The sequence below is a fragment of the Oryctolagus cuniculus genome, chromosome 7 (assembly GCF_051225735.1).
Source record: "Oryctolagus cuniculus isolate XC-2025 breed Fujian yellow rabbit chromosome 7, ASM5122573v1, whole genome shotgun sequence".
NCBI classification, from domain to species: domain Eukaryota; kingdom Metazoa; phylum Chordata; class Mammalia; order Lagomorpha; family Leporidae; genus Oryctolagus; species Oryctolagus cuniculus.
The window spans coordinates 118877870-118896356 of NC_142873.1; the positions used below are offsets into that span (position 1 = coordinate 118877870).

The following is an 18487-nucleotide window of genomic DNA, read 5'->3' on the forward strand; positions in this document are numbered from 1 at the left end:
CTTCCACCTCTTTCCCAGGCACGTTAGCAGGGAGCTGGATCAGAAGTGGAGCAGCTGGGACTCTAACTGGTGACACAGGCAGCAGCCTTCCTGCTATGCCACAACGCCTGCCCCAAGGAATGTTTTTTTAATTTGCAAGACAGAATTTCCATCCACCAGTGCACTCCCAGGTGCCCACAATGGCCCAGACTGGGATAGGCTGAAGCCAGGGGCCGGGGACTCAATCTAGGTCTCTTATGTGGGTGGCAGGGACCCAATGCTGGAGCCGTCACTGTGTCCTCCCAGGGATGCCCAAGCAGGAAGCTGGAGTGAGGAGCTGGAGGGGCATGTGAAGCCCAGGTCCTCCGAGTGGGCATCCCAAGCAGCGTCTTGACCACTGGCACCGTGAGAAAACCGAGGTCCAGCACCTGACCTGAGAGCGTTGGGATTCGGGGGGCGAAGGACGTAGAGGCGCGAGGGAGGGAGGAAAGGAAGAGATCAGAAAACCCCTGTGGGGCTTCCAGCTCCTTCTGGCTGCCCCAGCCTACCCTATCTAAGAGAAAAGGGGAGAAGGAGAGGGGCGCAGAGCGGACGCTACCCCAAACCCATCCCTGATGGTGCAGCCCCGCCCCAGAGAAATCACACACACACACACACACACACACGCCGCCCTGCACTTGCGAGGACCGGTCTCTGACCCAGCAGCTAGCAGCCCGCTCCTCTTAAAGAGTGCCCTGTGGCCAAGAGTGCAGGCACTAACAAGGGGTGCTGGGGCTGTCCCCAGGGCCTCCTGTCCTGGAGGCCTGACCTTGCTGTGTGGAAACCAGGAGAGCCCAGGGCCCTGCCCTCAGAAGACAGTGAAAGTGGTTCTGACCAGTTAGTTCCCACAAGAGCGAGTTCTTGGGGAAACAGCGAGACCACTCCCTCCTGGGTCTCTGGCATCTCACCTCAAGATCCCGCCCCCTCCTGCACCACCACCGCTGTCCACCAGGGGGCCCTCTCCAGGGGCCCAGTGGATGGGGCTGCCTGGCCTGGGACTACCTGCCTCCAAAACTGTGACCCAAATAAGCCTCTCCTTCCTTTCTTTCTGTCTTGTCTTTTTACTTCTTTTCTTTTTAAAAAATGTTTTTTTTAAAGATTGATATGAAAGGCAGATCTAGAGAGAGAGACAGAGAGAGAGAGACAGAGACAGAAAGAGGTCTTCCATCCATGGATTCACTCCCTAAATGGCTGCAACAACCAGGTCTAGACCAGGCTGAAGCCAGGAACCTGGAACTCCATCCGGGTCTCCCACGTGGGTGCAGGGGCCTAAGGACTTGGTCCATCCTTCACTGCTTTCCCAGGTGCATTAGCAGGGATCTGGATGAGAAGTGGAGTAGCCGGGACTTGAACCCATGCCCACGGGGGATGCTGCATTCGCAAGCAGCAGCTTAACCCACGGCACAACAGTGGCACGCACTCACTCTGTCCTTCCTCCTCTCTTGCCTGCCTTCCTCTCTCTCCCTCTTTCCCTCTATTCTCTCTCTCCCTCCCCCTCCCTCACTCCTTTCTTTCACAAGTGCACAGTGGCTAGGACCAGCCCTGCGGGTGTAGACGCAGTGGCTGCTGCAGGGCAAACACTGGCTCTGTCCTCACAGCTGTTCCCAGTGCATTTCGGGAGCAGAATCAGCAACACACACCCACACCCCCCCACACACACACACCCACACCCACACACCCCGCTGGCATCTTTTCTCCTTCCCTTCCTGCTGGAATTTTCTTCTGTCCTTCCCCAGGGTCACTTCCACAGAGACGATCGGGTTCGCTGTGACAGATGTCAGAGGCTTCCTGTACACCTGTCTTTACAGCCAGCACAGGTGCAGCCCCACCTGCAGACCTCATGGCTGCGCCATCTCGCTGGAGCTTCCTTGGCTGAGCCGCTGGGGCTGCCGATGGCCGGCCTGGCAGAGCGGCCCGGGCCTGGGTGCCCAGTCTCAGCCAAGCATGGACGTGTGCTGGCGGGAGCCAAGGCCCAGCTGGGCTTTGGGTTTCAGCTGTTCCTGGGGCCCTGCCGTCTGCCCTGCCTCCCCCAAGAGGCTGGAATCTCACAGCTTTAGAGGGAACTTTTAGAGGTCAAGTCCGCCTCCAGCAGAGCCAGCTCTCCACGGGAGGGAATGCGCACTCCCTAGGCAGGTGGCAGTGAGCTACCACCTGGAGCCCCACTATTCTGATTTTTAAAGAATAGAATTGGCATCGTTGTTTATTCTCTGAAAGCCAAATGTTATATTTCTGATCATTATTGGCATGCTTTTTATAAAACATTCATAAAATAAAAAATATGAAATAGAATCCCACCCCCAGATGACCCCTTGCCTTACCTCTGTGTTCATACTCCCACACAGAGCTACATATGAGATGCGTCTCTGTACCTGTTGGATTGCCTCAGCTGCAAGCCTAGTAGCTTAAGCACCTTCGGGGAATCTCTCTCACATAGCTAGAACACTTAGGCTGGCTGGCCCTGGCTGACTGGCGTAGCAGTTCTAGGCCCAGCATCTCTGGGAGTCTCTTGGAATCTCCCTCAGCGCCAGCCACGTCATCTGTATTTAAAGCCAACAAAGGCAATTACTTCTGTATTGTTTTAGGGAAAGTAAAAACTTTCCCAGACGAACTTCCAGTAGGTTTCTCTTTAGATCTCATCAGCCTGAACTGGGTCTCTAGGCCATCTCCAGCAGCCGAGAATAAGAGTCACGATTGGTCTGTGGACCGAGAGTGGGCACGTGGATCCTCCTCAACAAACTCGAGGAGAGGGGATTAGGTCCGCTGCGGCAGGCGTGGCCTTTTATACCCCGCGCTCGTCTCTTTCTTACATGTGATCAGTGTCGTCGCATGCCAGGAAACACACTCAGTCAGTCACTTCGCAGCGGTTTCTGGGAGCACTGTGTGCTCAGCACCTTCCCGGGGCACTGAGCACGTGGCAGTGCACGTAGGAGAGCGCCGGCTTTCACGGGGCTGCAGAGGGGACCCCGCCTCGCGCAAGCCGATCCGCTGCTGGCCGTTCCCACTCTGTGCGCGTGGTAACCCTGCTGGTCCACGTGACGGCCTCGTGCCGCCAGTGTCCGTTAGTCCCTTGGGACGACTGAGCACTGTGGCTCTTCACGCACTGCTGGGGCCCTGCCTGAGGCGTCCCTCCGCGCTCTGATCAGGGTGCAGCCAGCGCTGTGGGTGAACCACGGGTGTGGCAGGTCTTTCCCGGGCTGGACCGCCTTTTCTTCCCTGCGGGAGTTGTCCATCTCTCTCCCCGCCCAGCCTCCAACCGGCAGACGCAGACGCGGCGGTGCCCATTCCCAGTGTCACAAAGCCCTCCTTCTGTCCTCATGTTCCTGCCCACCAAGCCCTGGGTCCCACGTACTCCAGGGCCACACCCACAGCCCCTCCCAGTCTGGACCCATGTCCCCTCCAGCCACACGCTGCCTACCCTAAGCTCTCTTCACGTCCACCCCACATCAGTCCCGAGACGTGGTGGGGTGACGTAGGGCTCCCCGTCTTGGCCTGGGCTGCTCTCCCTCACTGTGCTTCCCTGGGGGGCCCTGCAGGGCAGAGCTCCATGTGAACTGCGTCCTGAGACCCCTGGCTGTCTCCAGGGTGTCCACACCCCTGCTGTTTCCCTCTGCTCAGCACTGACCTTGCTGATCATCGCTCTGTGGTCATTGACCGCTCTGTGGTCATCCCACAGGAGTGGGGCTCTCTCTGTCCCCAGCCCAGGGAGTGGCACCAAGCGGGTAATTATAGTATTTGAGGCTAGAATAAACGAATGAATGAAGAAACAAAAAAGTGAATGAATGACATCGGACCCTCCTGCCCACAGGCTGCTGACCCCGCATCCGAAGACTTCCACCACTGCCCACCAGCCCCCCAGCCCCGGGCTGTCGGGAGGGAGGTTGGGGGAGCAGCCTGAGCAAAAGCAGAGGCCAAAGGTCGGGTTTCTGGTGGCACTGGGGGGAGGGGCAGTCGGGCCGGGTCAGGAAAGGCCTGGGATGTCAGGCAAGGAATCAGACTGACCTGGTGGGCAACAGGGAGTCACGGGAGGCGGGGGAGCAGGGCAGTGACTCCCGCCATGCTAACACAGGGCGCGGTGCAGGTGGGTGCTCAGCGGGCCCTCGCTGCCTGGTCTGCAGGTGAGCGCCTCTCTCCTGTTTCTGGGAGGGTCATAAAGGCGGGGCCTGCAGGGCAGTTCCCGCCAGGACTGTGGGACCTGCAGCCTCGCCGCCTCTCTGCCAGGTTGCCCTTGTCTGAAAGCACGGGACAACGATTTGGTTTCTCTGAGCCTTTACTCCTCAGCTGTAAAATGGGACCAATCCTGCAGGTTGTGAGGCTAGCATGGGTGAGAGGAGCGCACCGCAGAGCAGGTGCACCCTCCAGCCTTTCCTAAAGGTTTGCTTCATTTATTTGAAAGGCAGAGTGATAGGTAGACACACGTGTGCACACACACACACACACAATCACACAGATCTTCCATTCACTGGTTCACTTCCCAAACACCCAAGGATGGGCCAGGCTGAAGCCAGGAGGCTGGAGCTCCATCCGGGTCTCCCACGTGGATGACAGGGCCCCAGCACTCGGCCAGCTTCTCCTGCTTTCCCAGGTGCATCGACAGGGAGCTGGATCAGGAGCAGCGCATGCTCACCTGGACTCTGATGTGGGCTGCCAGCATGACGAGCCGCGCCTTAGCCCACTGCATCACAGCGCAGCCCCATCGTGGAGGCTGATTCAGCGCATGGGGCAGGGGGTGCAGCCGGAGCCCAGGCTCAGAGGCTCTGCGTTTGAATCCCAGCCCTGCACCCATGATGGCCCTCTCTCAGGGCCAGCAGGAGGACTGAATTCCGGGAGGTCGCCCAGGTGGAGCACCTGCCATTGGTAGACACTCCGTTACTGCGCTCGCTGCGTAGTCTGCCCAGGTACAGCAAACTTGCTCCTCCTGCATGCTCCTGGGACCCTGGCCCTCTTGCTCTGCATAGCACCTCCTCCTCCTTTCCTGCAGGCGGCGCTGTCCGCTGAGCTGCCCCTCAGCCCCTGGCCCTCAGTAGCCACTCTTAGCCTTCACACTCAGCTTCTCCCTGCTCACTGCCCGTCTTACTTATCAGCAGGGCAGAGTTGACCCCCTGTGCATAGAGAAAATTTCCTCCTAAGGAAGGAGACAGACATCATTTGTGCACCTGCCATATGCCAGAGGCGTTATGCCTGCTAGCTCTTTGCAACAGCCCAAGACACTTGCCATACATAAATGTGCACATTGATGCTCAGAGAGGGGCAGTGACTTGTCCAAGGTCACACAGCACAGCGTTGAGAGCGGCTGAGTGCAAATCCGAGTCTTTCTGACTCTGGGGTCTGGGATTTTGAACAATCCTTCGCCAGGTGAGGTCAGCAGGTTCTTCCCCAGGGCTGTTTGAAGGATGAGATAGGGTCACAGGCCTGGGGACACCTGGCAAGCAGCGCCAAGGATGGGGGTAAGGGTGGAACTTTGTCCACCTGTGTAGAGGAAAGGACAGAAGCCCAGGGAGAGCTGTCTGGGGCCCAGGTCACTGCGAACAGCCGGCAGAGCCCCAGCCCCTGGCCCAGGCTCACTGTCTTCCCTACTCAGGCCCTCCGAGGTAAGGGCGGGGGCCATGCCTGCAGGGCCTGCACCTCCCTCTGAGCTGCCAGCAGGGCGAATGGCAGCAGGTGTTTCTGCCCGACACGCAAGCCGGCATCCCCGGTTGCCATCTCCAGATGGCTCCTCAGCCCCTCACAGCTCTGCCCACCCCTGGGGGCCCTCCTGAGCACCCAGCTCTCCCCACCCCAGTTGCTCAGCCAATCAGGGAGTCCCAGAGGTGCTGGTGTTTTCAGGTGAGCCTGGATGGCAACAAGGCCAAGGGCGTGATCCCAGGAGCTGTCGTCCGTGGGTGACTTCATCACGGAGCTCCAGACGACCCGAGCTGAAAAAACGCAGGTCACCTGTCCCGGGTGCTCAGGCTTCCCCGGAACTGCAGGCCCTCACTGCCAACAAAGCCCACGGCGTGTTCCACGACCACCCGCACCCCCACCCCCGCAGCCCCCAGCAGGCTCCAGGGGGGATGGCTGGGCAGGAAAGACCTGAGCAGGAGACATGAGGACCCCATGGGAGTCACTGCGGAGCACGGGCAAATCACGGGTATGGTCCACAGCACAGAAAGGACCAGACACCCCGCCTGCTGGCCAGAGGGTGGCCGCGGCTTCTGTGCCAATGATGGCCTAGGACCCAGCTTCCTTGCGGAGAGGCCGATGAAGACGCCTGGCCACAGCATCCAACCCACAGCCAAGCCCAGGCTGAGCTGCTCAGTGGACGCCCCCAGCACCCTGTCTCAGAGACAGCCGTGGTCCCCCTTCGCTGCAGCAAGCACAAAACCCACTTCGGTGACTGTGGGTGTGCCCCTGGAGGTCTTCCCCCCACCTATGCCCGTGGGAACCGCACCTTGCCTCTGCGCATGAGGGAACAGGTCCACGGAGGCACCCACTGGACCGACCTCAGCCAGCAGGGAGGATGTAGAACTTATTGTCCAAATGGACAACATCTGTGAGGGATAGGGTGTGTTACAGGTAAGCAGAGGGGGCGACAGGTGTGCAGCTCCCCAGTGGGCAGAACAGGGGGCGCTGTCTCCTTGCTCTGCCCCCGGCCACCCAGGGCCAGGTGAGCTTCCCTGTTAGGCGTCCTAGCCGCTGCAGCAGCAGCCCCGGGGCACGAGGCCGTGGCTGGGATCCAGCACCACATGGCTGCCCACACAGTCACGCCTGAGCCCCCTTTGCCTTTGGGCTGCCCAGCCAGCCAGGTGAGGCTCCCCAAGGGAGGCCAGGCGATTTTACAGAAAAGAATCTGCAGATGGAGGAAGGTGACACCTTTAGATGTTGAAACTGTTTTTTTTTTCCCCGGCCACAGGTGCTGGCTCTGCTCTGATGCGGGTCACAGGTGGCCCTGCCTTGACCAGCAGAGCAGGGAAACAGGCCACCCCTCCTCTCATCCATGACCAGGGCTGTCAGCAGTGACAACACCTGTGCCGCCTCCACTCGCCTAGAGGTTGTGCCTGCTGGTGCCCCTGGCTACCCAGGTAGACACAGCTGTGAAGCAGTGTGGGGGGTGCATTCCAGAGAGGGGTCCTCCTGGCAGGTCTCTCTCTCTTGGTCAGGACCCCCACCACCACCCGGAGTCCCACCCAGGCGAAGGTCTCCACTGCCCGGTCTTCCGCAGCTGCTGCCATCTGGTGGCCGTGTCCAGAAGGGTGGTGCGCAGAGGGACCGCGCGGGTCCGGGACTCCTGGCGCCCTCGCTGCGGAGGCGGAGGCGGCTGAGCGCAGAGCTCCGGCTGGTCGCGATGGTGCTGTGGCTGCTCCCCAGCTGCACCCTCACCGGGAGGACCCGTCTTCTGCTGCTCTGCTCTCACCTCGCCTTCTTCCGTGCACTTGGCTTCCTGACTTACAAAGAGCCCGCCCGGCCTCGGGACTGTGCGCTGTCGTCATAGGGAGGGGAGAACCCGCTGGGCCCTCCAAGGCTCTTTCCCTGCGGGGATGGCAGCCGAGCGTCGGGCGCATCGCAGAAGCTCCTGAAAATGCCACCTGGTCCCAACAGAAGCGAGCCGGGGAGCTTGACTTCACCCAGGCTGGCAAGCCCAGGAAATGCCCGCTACAGGTGCGGGTGGGCTGCTCTGGGCCAATAGGAAGTTGGAAGGTGGGAGAAGCCAAAGCCTGGGGGAGGGCGGAGGGAGACCCAGCCTGCAGGTGGCTGCACCCCCCCCCCCCAACTCTGGCTGGCTGCAGGGCAGGCACCTTGTTCCAGGAGACAGTGTCATCAGGAAAAGCTTTCAGAGGGTCCTGTCTGCAGGGTCGCCCCTTTGGCAAAGGAGCTCCCCTTTGGCAAACAGACAAGGAGGCCCAGCTGTCCCAACAGAGACCAGGTCTGGGAGGCCGGGGCTGGGGGAGGGGCTGCCCAGGGATGAAGGGGGGGCAGTCAGCAGGGGTCAGTCACAGCAGGTGCATGGGAGCCACAGAAGGGCCTGGGCGGGGGGGAGGCGTGATTTGTCTGGGTGGGGACAGTTTGGGGTGTCTTCCAGGTTATGACTCCACAGGAATGGGAAGCATGAGGGGCCCCACCAGGGATGGGGCACTCAGGGAGAGCACCAAGGAGGGGTCCTGGCCGGGGGCCAGCTTTAGGGGGAAGCAGAAAAGGTTTTTGAGGGCCCCAGTGGCTGCAAATATTCTCAGCAAAGCATATTTTACCTTCAAAGTTTTGCCAAAGAAAACCAAACAGGGAAAGAGCCATGGCCCCTGACAGCACCCAGCCCCTCCCCATGCGTAGCGCCACAGGCTCTCAAAGTACATGCTGTCCCCTGTCTCTTTTGAATCTCCAGCCAACCCCATTTTGCAGGTTGGCAAGCTGAGGCCCTGTGAGGTGGCCCGGGTCTCCACAGTGGGGCCAGGCTGGAGACCAGGGAGCAGCACCGCCTCAGCCCTGCGCATCGGGCTCAAAGCCCAGTTCCTTGTCTGGGAGGGGGTCCCCAGGGCTGTCGGGCAGTCCGTAGTACAAGTCCTCCTCTTCCTCCTCGGGCTCTTCAGCGCCTGCGTCCGAAGCCGCCTTCGCGTCCTCCCTCGTCCTCAGGCCGCGCGGCCAGTGGTTGGACAGGGCTGCCTCCTGCTGCTGCCCCTCTAGGGGCGCGTCCTCCGACGTGGGCACCTCATCAATCAGGGCGAAGTCGTGGAAGCGGTCGGGCGGGCTCCTGCAGGCCCAGGGCTCCCCTGGTGGAGGCGGAGGCTCCTCCCCGTTGGCTGGAGATGGCCTGGGGCTGCTGCCCTCGCTGGAGCCCACTTCTAGGTCATCTTGGAAGGAGGCCAAGGGTGCAGGGCCCTGGGGACAGGCCGGGGGGCTGCAGGGGGCAAAGACAGCGAGGACGAGGGTAGCTCTGAGCCAGACTGCCTGGGTCCAGCTCCCAGCTGCTGGCTGCAAGGCCTGGGGTGGGACAGTTCACCTCTCTCGCCTCAGTTTGCTTCCCTGTAAAGTGGGGGAGTAACAGCACTCACTTCTCTGCTTGTTTCTGAGTTACAGCAAATAATCCGTGCAGAGCTCTCTGCACAATGCCTGGCACCGAGGAGGTACTCAAGAAACTGGGCTCTTGCTATGTTGTTTCCCACCGGGTCACTCCTGCCCGCCTCCAACCATTGGATCTCCTCCTCGGGCCTCTCACAGCCCCAGGCACACTGGGGTCTCCTCTGGGTCCCTTGTCCGCCTCCCGCATCACACGGGGAGCTCCTGGAGGGTGGAGGTCAGCCAAGGCCTGGAACGGGGTAGGGGCCAGCGATGTTGAAGGAATGAATAAACGGACGACCCGGGAGCTCAGTTCACAAGAAAATGAGGCCAAGGATGCCCGGGGCCACAGAGCAGGTGAGCAGCAGAGGCAGGATGTGAACTTGTGAACGCAGGGCCTCTGGCTGCTCCCAGCAAGGAGCATAGCCCTGCATAGCCCTGGTGCTCACAACAACCCTAGGTGACAGCAATGAGTATCCCAACACCGGGAAACTGAGGCTGGGAGGGGAGAAACTTGTCAGGTTACACAGCAAAGCAGCCGGTGTTGGAACCCAGGTCCATCTGACCCCGAAGTCCATACCCATTCTACGGCTGCACCTGCTGCCCCAGGGGCTCCGCACCCTCCACCGCCCTCCCCTTCCTCCCAGTAGGCCCCACTCCCCCCACCTCCGTGGCCTCTCAACCGTCTCCTGCTTTATGCAGGAGCCGGGCAGCAGGCCTGCCGCCCCCGGCACTCACCCAGGCCTGCTCTGGCTTGGGGTCCTTCCTCCCTCCTTCTCGTCCGAGCCTCGGTGGACGACCACGGCGGCCTCCACCCAGGACTGAGCGTCTCGGGGGCCCAGGCCTCCTCTGTCGTCACTGCTTGCAGGCTTCAGCTGAGCCGGCTCGGAGGCCAGCAGAGGCCGGGGGTCCTCGCTATAGCTCATGACCTTCATCTGGATGCGGCTGAAGTCAGGCAGGCTCTGGTCGTAGGCGGCTTCCTCCCACAGCCTGACGTAGGGGGCCTGGGGGCTGGGGAGGAGGCACAGACACAGTGGGAGAGACCACCGGCTGGGGGCTGTGGGCCCTCACCCTACAGGCACCAGTGTTCGCCCTGGCCCTGTCTGCTCTGGGTGCGTGCTCTCCCCAAGACTCAAGAAAGCCTTGAGGGCTTTGCTGTACCCATTTCATGGACGAGGAGGCCAAGGCCCCCCTAAGTGAGTAAGTGAAGGGCAGAGCTTGGGCCTGACCCCAAGTCTGGCTGTGTGGTCAGTGTTTCTGTGGTGTCCCCCGAATCAGCACAGAGGTGCGGTGTGGGTGAAGACAGCTCGAATCCATGCCCGATTCCTAAGAGTACCTTCTCAGGGAGAGGGAGGCAGGGCCAGGAGCTGGGCCGGGGGGAGGAGACGCGGCCACCCCTCTCTCCGCCCCCTCCCTCCCGCGGGGGAGACCACCCAGCCCGCGGGGGGCGGCCGCCTACCTCTTCATCTCCACTGCAAGCCCATTGTCCAGCAGGCCCAGGGCTTTCGGGGACATGATGCCTTGGAAGTCGGAGTCGGCGGGGACAAAGGTGATCTGTAGGGCAGAGGGAGGCAGCCTGTGTGCAGTGGGCCTGGGAAGGGCCTGCTGCCCCTGCAAGCCTGGGTGCTGCTCCCCTGGGGTGCTAGCGACCCCCTCCACACAGCTGGGCCTCGCTCTTCCACGGGGGAGGGGTCTGCTCAGGGCTGCCCAGCACCAGGGGGTGGGCGCATCTCGGGGCTCCTGCTCAGGCTCTGCCTCCTTCTTCTTCACTCAGCCAGCATGTATTGAGCACCTGCTGGGTGCACTGGTGGGCAGCAGCAAGTGGAAGACACAGACTCCTCCCCTTGAGCTCACATCTTGTCATTTCCCGGTACCTAGCACCTGCCTGCATTCATGGAGAACGAGTGGGAGGCAGGCCACTCTCAAGGGCTTCTTGGCCCAGGGGCTGCAGTGGGAACAGAGAAGTGCATGGCGGCTGCTGCGCCCACCAGTCCCTGTCCCAGGATCTGGGTGGACCCACCCGTGCAGCACCAAGGACTGGGCAGGGGGTGGTGGAGGGGGAGGCAGTGAGAGCAGGCAGAAGGAGCCCTGCCCTTGGGGCCTGGGGTACAGGGTGAGGCCCCTTTCTCGGCCAGGTCCTCACCGTGGGCCCCGGCAGCTCGGCCCTCCTCCCGGAGCCCCTCCGGCTCTCTGTGGGATGGGGCCAGCTGCCAAGAGGCACTTGCACAGCTGTATTCAGAGCAGCGCTAGCCACAGTAGCCGACAGGTGCGAGCAGCCCCCACGTCCAGCGCATGCTGCTGTCTCCACCCCATGGAGGACCATGAGCCCAGCAAGGAGGGGCCGCTCCCACACCCGTGACACGGATGGACCTTGAGGACATTATGCTGAGCGAAACAGGCCAGCCACAAAAAGACAAACAGCTGTATAGCTCCACTCTACAAGGGCCCTATAGGAGAGACAGTGGAATTGGAGGAGGGGGTGGGGAACGGGGCATGGGGCAGAGTTCAAGTTTCACAAGGTGAAGAGTCCTGGAGATTGGTGGCACAGTCACGTGAACGTGTATAGTCCCACTGAACATTTAATGTGGTTAAGACAGGCCACCACCTGTGGTGCCGGCATCCCATGTAGGCGCCAGTTCAAGTCCCGGCTGCTCCACTTCCAATCCAGCTCCCTGCTATTGGCCTGGGAAAAGCAGCAAAGGATAACTCAAGTGCTTGGGCCCTTGCACCCATGTGGGAGACCTGGAGGAAGCTCCTGGCTCCGGGCTTCGACCTGGCTTAGTCCTGGCCATTGCAGCCATCTGGAGAGTGAATTAGTAGATGGAAGATTCTTTCTCTTTAACTCTGACTCTCAAATAAATAAATAAAACTTAAAAAAAAAGACAGTAAATTTAAGCACATTTTACTATAGTTTTTAAAGCGGGCCAGTTAAGCCTGTCTCCTGGGTTGCTGTAGGATCCCAGGGGCAGCCCCAGCCCGGCGCTGATCCCTGCTAACTGCTCCGTAAGTCAGGACTCATGGCCTCTGAAGATCAAGTCACCTGGCTTCTCTGAGTCCTGCTCTCCTCAACTCCACGTTTGTTTCGCGGATGAGAGCCCACTGTTCCCTGATGAGAACCCACTGTTCCGTCCCTGGTCCATAAACGGCGCCCGCGCTGCCCCTGCCTGTGACGGCATCAAGAGGCTACGCATCTGCTCCAGGGAGCTCCATCCCAACGGGTGGAGCCAAGATGGGGACCTGGGCACCTTCCACCCCATCAGCATGCCCTGATGCCTGCTGGCTCTGTGCTTCTAGAAGATACCTTTCTCTTTGCCTCATTACCTCCTGGCCCAGTCACTCTCACCATCATCACCATCCCCATCCCTATCATCACCATCATCCCCGTCATCACCATCACCACCACCTCCGTTAGCATCCTCACCATCACCATCACCATCACCATCACCATCACCATCATCCTCACCATCACCATCACCCTCCTCACCATCACCATCACCACCTCATCATCACCATCACCCTCCTCACCATCACCATCACCACCTCATCATCACCATCACCACCTCATCATCACCATCACCCTCCTCACCATCACCATCACCACCTCATCATCACCATCACCCTCCTCACCATCACCATCCTCACCATCACCATCACACTCCGCACCCTCACCATCACCCTCCTCACCCTCACCATCACCATCACCATCACCGTCACCATCACCACCTCACCATCACCATCACATCACCATCACCCTCCTCACCCTCACCATCACCATCACCACCTCACCTTCACCATCACATCACCATCACTTACACCCTCCTCACCATCACCATCACCACCTCACCATCAGCATCACCCTCCTCACCCTCACCATCACCATCACCCTCCTCACCCTCACCATCACCATCACACTCCTCACCATCATCATCTGTGGGCAGCCAGTCGCCCTTTTTGTTTACGTGTAAACATATGGATGGAGACATCTTGGCACAGACAAAAGGCTAAGGAGGTTCCAGGAAGAGGCAGGAAGAACCTTATCTCACTGTTACACTTCTTACAAGAGACCTATGTAGATAATCAATCAGGCTTGAAACCTGCATTTATCCCTTAAGTGTTTTATTGTACCCTTGTAGTCAATGATTGATAACATTTTATGATCTGTCAAGGAGAAGAACCTTGTTGGGAACTCTTTGTAACCCCAAAAAGTCTTTTACATATGTAAATCTTTTGTGTGCCTTCTTGTATACAACTGGTCATGTTTAAATACTGCTGGGTTTGTTGAATAAACCAGCCTTGATCAGGATTTGTCTTGGCTCCATTCTTTGCGTCCTTGTCCCCATTCCCACTCTGTTTCAGGAAACCCGGTTCTTTGTGCTGCAGGCCGTCACAACCATCACCATCCTCACCATCACCATCACCGTCACCCTCCTCACCATCACCATCCTCACCATCACCATCCTCACCATCACCATCCTCACCATCACCATCACCATTACCCTCCTCACCATCACCATCACCCTCCTCATCATCACCCTCTTCACCATCACCACCACCATCACCATCCTCACCATCACCATCACCATTACCCTCCTCACCATCACCATCACCATCACCCTTCTCCTCCTCATCATCGTCATTATCATCACTAGGAATCAAAACACAGAAACCCCTGAGCCTGAGCCTAAAAAGCTCAGCCTTCGTCCAGAAGCAGTGGAGGAGATCACTTCTCGGCCTTTTGGCTAAGATCAAGTGCAGAAGCAGTGGGGAGCCCTGGCAGAGTTCCTGGCAGGAGACTACACAGTCTGCGCTCACGCAGAGCACGAGTGGTTCCCAGAGGCAGGGAGGCTCACACAGAGGATGGAGCCTGTAGCTGCCAGCCAGGTCCTGGTCCTGGGCCCCAGCAGAGTGACGGGCTCTTTGTGGGCAGACTGAAGCTGGTCGGGGCGTGGCCCTGCTCTCCCGACACTCCTGCCTCTTCTCCCAGCTTCCCTGCCCATCTCAGCCAGGGGCTCAGCACCCCCAACCACTCCCCTCAGGAGGGTCCCTGCCGTGGTCCTGAGCCCCAGCTGACCACCAGATCGGTACGGCTCTGCTTGGGAAGCCAGCGAGAGCACCTAGAGGGGTGCGCGGGTGCTGTCTCCAGCCTCCACCGGCACCCAGTGTGTGAAGACCTAGAAGTGCCCTGGTTCCGGCAGCCCTCACTCTGCCTCTGCCTTAGCCCCCGAGCAGCCCCTCCCACCTGTGCCAGAAAGGAGCCTCACGGGCACAGCCCGCCCATGAGCTAGTCACTCAGTCAGCAGAGCGGGCACGCACTCTCCTGTCCCATCAGCCCAGCATCCCAGGCCCCGGAGCTGAGCCCCTCACTCCACCTTGTCCTGGGCCACGTCGTCCCACCTGCCTTATCCCTGTGCCACGTGGCTTGGGCCACGCTGTTCCTCTGCCTGGCAGTCTTTCCCCATCTTCTCTGTCAGGCAAACTCCTATTTAACCTGCAAAGCCCAGCTCACCTCTGGAAAGCCTCCTTGCTCCCCCAGCAGACTCCCAGCTCCCCCAGAGCAGGCACAGCTGCACCTCCCCCATGTCCTGACGGCTGGCTCTATTCCTGTTTGTTTCTGTTTCTTCCAGTCCAGAAAATTCCCATTCCTGAAGCCTTCCCTGGTCAGGCATTGAGAGCAGGGGGTGGGGTCGGCTACCATGGCCCAGCCCAAGGACCATGCCATGGCTTACCATGCCCTCTCTCCCTCCCTGGTTGCAGTGGACCTGTGCCGGCTCTCACAGCCAGGGTCCTTGTAACACACCGGCGTGCAGCTCCCCGCCCCGGGCACCGCCAACACCAGTCCTGAGAACGGAGCCTCTGCATCCGTTCCCTGCCAGGCGTCATGCCAGCCTCCTTCTGCTGTCCCGCCTGAATCCTGGCAGGGGGAGGGGGAGAGGGAGGGGTCCCTTGGCCAAGGTCACAGGAATGAGCTGTGAGGGAGGGGGCAGGGCTTGAAATGTGTGCTGTTCTCTGCACCCCCAACCCCACGCTGCGTCCCCAGCACAGGAGCGCGTGAAGCTGTCAACAGTTACTCATTAATACCCAGCAATAGGCCTGCTCTGCCCTGGGCCGGCCTCACCCCAACAGCCACCGCGCTCAGGGCCACCACACCAGAGCCCCCGCTGGTCCAGGAGGCTGGCAGGAGGTGCTTCCCTCCCCACCCGCCAGCCCCTCGCCCTCCCCCAGGGAACAGGGATGGCATGGGCAACGTGGCAGTGGTGATGCCGGTGGCGCAGGCCCCAGGACCTCTTCCCGAGGTGACCTCTGCTGAGGGCATCGCACACACAGAGGCGAGTTGACTGTAAACTGCTCAGTAAATGACTGAAACCAGCCCAGGCCGCCCCAGCACCGGGCTCGCCCACGGAGGGGGCGGGGCTGGGGAGAAAGAGCCTGGGCCAGGGCGGGAGCCTCCTTCCTCCTCCCTGAGCCCCTGAGCACAGCTGCCCAGGCGGGAGGAGAGGAGGGCCCTGGGGTGCCGGGTGACCTGTCTAGAGCCCTGGAGGGGGGGAAATGGGGCTCACAGAGCGAAGAGGCGTGGGTAGGGACTCCCAGGCAGTTTCGAGACAGAGGCCAAGCTGGATGCATGTTTCTCTCCCGTCTCCACCTGCCTCTGGGCACCTGTGTGAGCTCGGAAGCGCCTCCCAAAATCTCAGCTCCCAACTGTCCATCCCAGGCTATCAGGAGGTGGACTACGGTCACCACAGCAGCCCTCCACCCAGCTGTCACACGCTGTAGTGTGCCCAGATTCCTCCATCCCATCGCTTCTCGGAGCCCCACGAGAACCCCGAGGCCATGCACAAAGACAGGCTTAGGTCCCATTTCACAGGTGACAAAACTGAACCTCAGAAAAACAAGTCACACAGAGAACTGAGATTAGAATCCGGGACTCCCAAACCAATGCTCTCCCCACCCCAGGTTACCCACGAGGCTAGGAACGCAGTCAGACTCGGGAAGATAAAGCTATGGAACCTCACCTCCGAGAGCCTTGGGCTTCTGTACTGTGAAATGGGACTACAGAAGGGGCCATGAACCCAGGAGTGCCCGGTGGGTGGTAGGCACATGGGAATTCTGCTGCAAGCACACGGGCCATGGCTGTGCCTCAGTGTCTGGTTCAGGGCTTCTTAATCGGAGCCCATGATCAACTACACTGTGTGCTGGCTGGATGGATGAGGGGATGGATGGGTGGACGGGTGGACAGGTGGACGGGTGAATGGATGGACGGGTAGATGGCTGGTTGGGTGGCTGGGTGGATGATGGTGGATGGATGGGTTGAGATGGATGGGTGGCTGGTTGGCTGAGTGGATGGCTGGGTGCATGATAGCTGGACAAAGGGGCAATCAGAAGAGCAGAGAAAAGAACACAGGGAGTGAAATGGGAAGCATGAGACTACTGGAGGCTGAAGGCTGATAGGGGAGCCGAGGCCTAGCCACCAGCCCTCTGGTCCCTGTTCCCAGAAGCCAGAGCCCCAGGCCCAGCCCAGCTGACCTGGCCCCACCCAGCCCCGCCGCCGCCTACCTTCGGGTAGCACTGGCACATGCTCCAGACGACGCCCCCAATCACCATGACGCCGCCCATGGCGTAGAAGGTGCCGTAGACCTGGGGCCGATCGTGGCTCAGGAGGAAGGTGCCAAGGGAGAGCAGGAAAAGCCCCAGCACGATGAAGCCGATGCGGAAGGTCTTCTCGTCTGCCATGGCTGCCCGGCCAGGGCCTGGCCTGTGCACGCCCGCAGAGGGGACCCGGACAATGCCGTGCAGACGCCGTGCAGGTGCAGACACCGTGCAGGGAGAGGCGCCTCTCTGAACCACTGCCGACCAAGGCTTCCAGTCCCAGGGAGCCCAGGGAGCTCAGGGTGCCTTCGGGCCCTGCTGCAGTGCCGGACCCCCAAGCTCAAGAGGGCCAGAGGAGGCACGGGTCTGTGGCCCTGGGCACCATCCACCGCTCTCCCTCCTCACCTTGGGCCCCGCTCGCCTGGAGTGTGTGTGTGTGAATATGCGTGAGCCAGGACACAGGGGAGGGGCGGGGGAGGTCACTGGGGCTGGGCCCCAGCCAAGGCTTTGACATCACCTCATTTGCCTAGAGTGGAGCTGAACTGGCTGAGTGGCTGGCCCCACACCTTCCAGCTGCACACAGGTCTGCAGCTGGGAGCTGGGAGCCGGGAGCCCGCGGGCTGGCATTTTGGAATCCTGACCAACTCAGCTTTTCAAGGGCATGTGGCCCCCGGGGCTGCAGGAATGGTGACCCCTAGTTACGGAGCGGTGGCCGTGAGCACAGCACACATGCAAACACAGTGACGTGCTGGAGGGAGCCCCGTGGGGCAGGTGCCGCGCTCCCTACTCTGCAGGTGAGGACACTGAGGCACAGAGGGGCCACTCGCCCAAGTCACACGAGGAGAGACGCCAGCACAGCGGGGACTGGGTCGTGGGGGCAGCGGCCAGCCCTGGTGGGAGACTGCTCTGCTGGAGCCAGAGGGTTAACCGCAGGGGTTTGACCCCAAGGGGAACTGTCCACGCCGGGGCCTGGCTCCTCCACCAGGGGGCGCCACGTGCACTAGACTAGGTGGCCTGCCTGTGTCTCCTCGGCTTCCTCCTCGGGAAAGTAATGCTCATAAAAATCCAAGATGCCCCAGAATCTGAAAGGCTTTGAGGGCTGATCTGATATCACAGTAGAACATTCCACAGCATGAAATTGTGGCTCATGTGCAAAGTTACTGAAGATGCCCTGTAGCATCACTTGCCGGCGATGTGTACAAGATGGATATGAAACAGAAGAATTGTATGCTTAGACTGGGCTCCCATCCCCAAGATGTCTCAGTATGTATATGGCAAGTATCTCCAGGTCCTCCCCCTGCCTCCCCAAACCCCCAATCCTAAATATTTCTGGTCCCAACCTTTTTTGTTTTAAGACTTATGTATTTATTTGAAAGGCAGAGTTACAGAGAAAGAGGAAGAGATGGAGAGAAAGAGATCTCCCATTTGCTGGTTCACTCCCCAAATGGCCACATCAGCTGGTGCTGGGCCAGGCTGAGCCAGGAGCCAGGAACTCCATCTTGGAGTCCTGCATGGGTCCCAGGGGCCCAAGCACTTGGGCCATCTTCTGCTGCTTTCCCAAGCACATCAGTAGGGAGCTGGATCACAAGTGGGGCAGCTGGGACTCGAACCATTGCCCATATGGGAGGCCTGCATGGCGGGCAGTGGCCCAACCCGCTGAGCCACCGAGCAGGCCCAGGCATTCTGGATAAGGGTCATTCAGCCTTCAGCACCTCTGAGAACGGCAGCTGTCCCCCGGGGCCTGGCTTCCCCGCTTCCTCTTCCTCCCCCACACTCTGGGCACTGCCCAGACCTGCTTGCCATGAGCTTCCCCCTGCCCCCAAAACACAGGCTGTGACAAATTATCGTCCCCGGGAGTGTG

The 18487-nt window shown here is 60.2% G+C and overlaps 1 protein-coding gene across 2 annotated transcripts; it reads right to left on the reverse strand.

The window, feature by feature from the left end:
• Positions 1-8466: 8466 nt before the first annotated feature.
• Positions 8467-17067, reverse strand: BSND (barttin CLCNK type accessory subunit beta). Of its 2 annotated transcripts, none has more exon segments than NM_001082221.1 (4): positions 8467-8884; positions 9781-10053; positions 10502-10596; positions 16594-16770. In NM_001082221.1, coding segments are annotated over 4 exon segments (963 nt in total).
• Positions 17068-18487: the final 1420 nt, after the last annotated feature.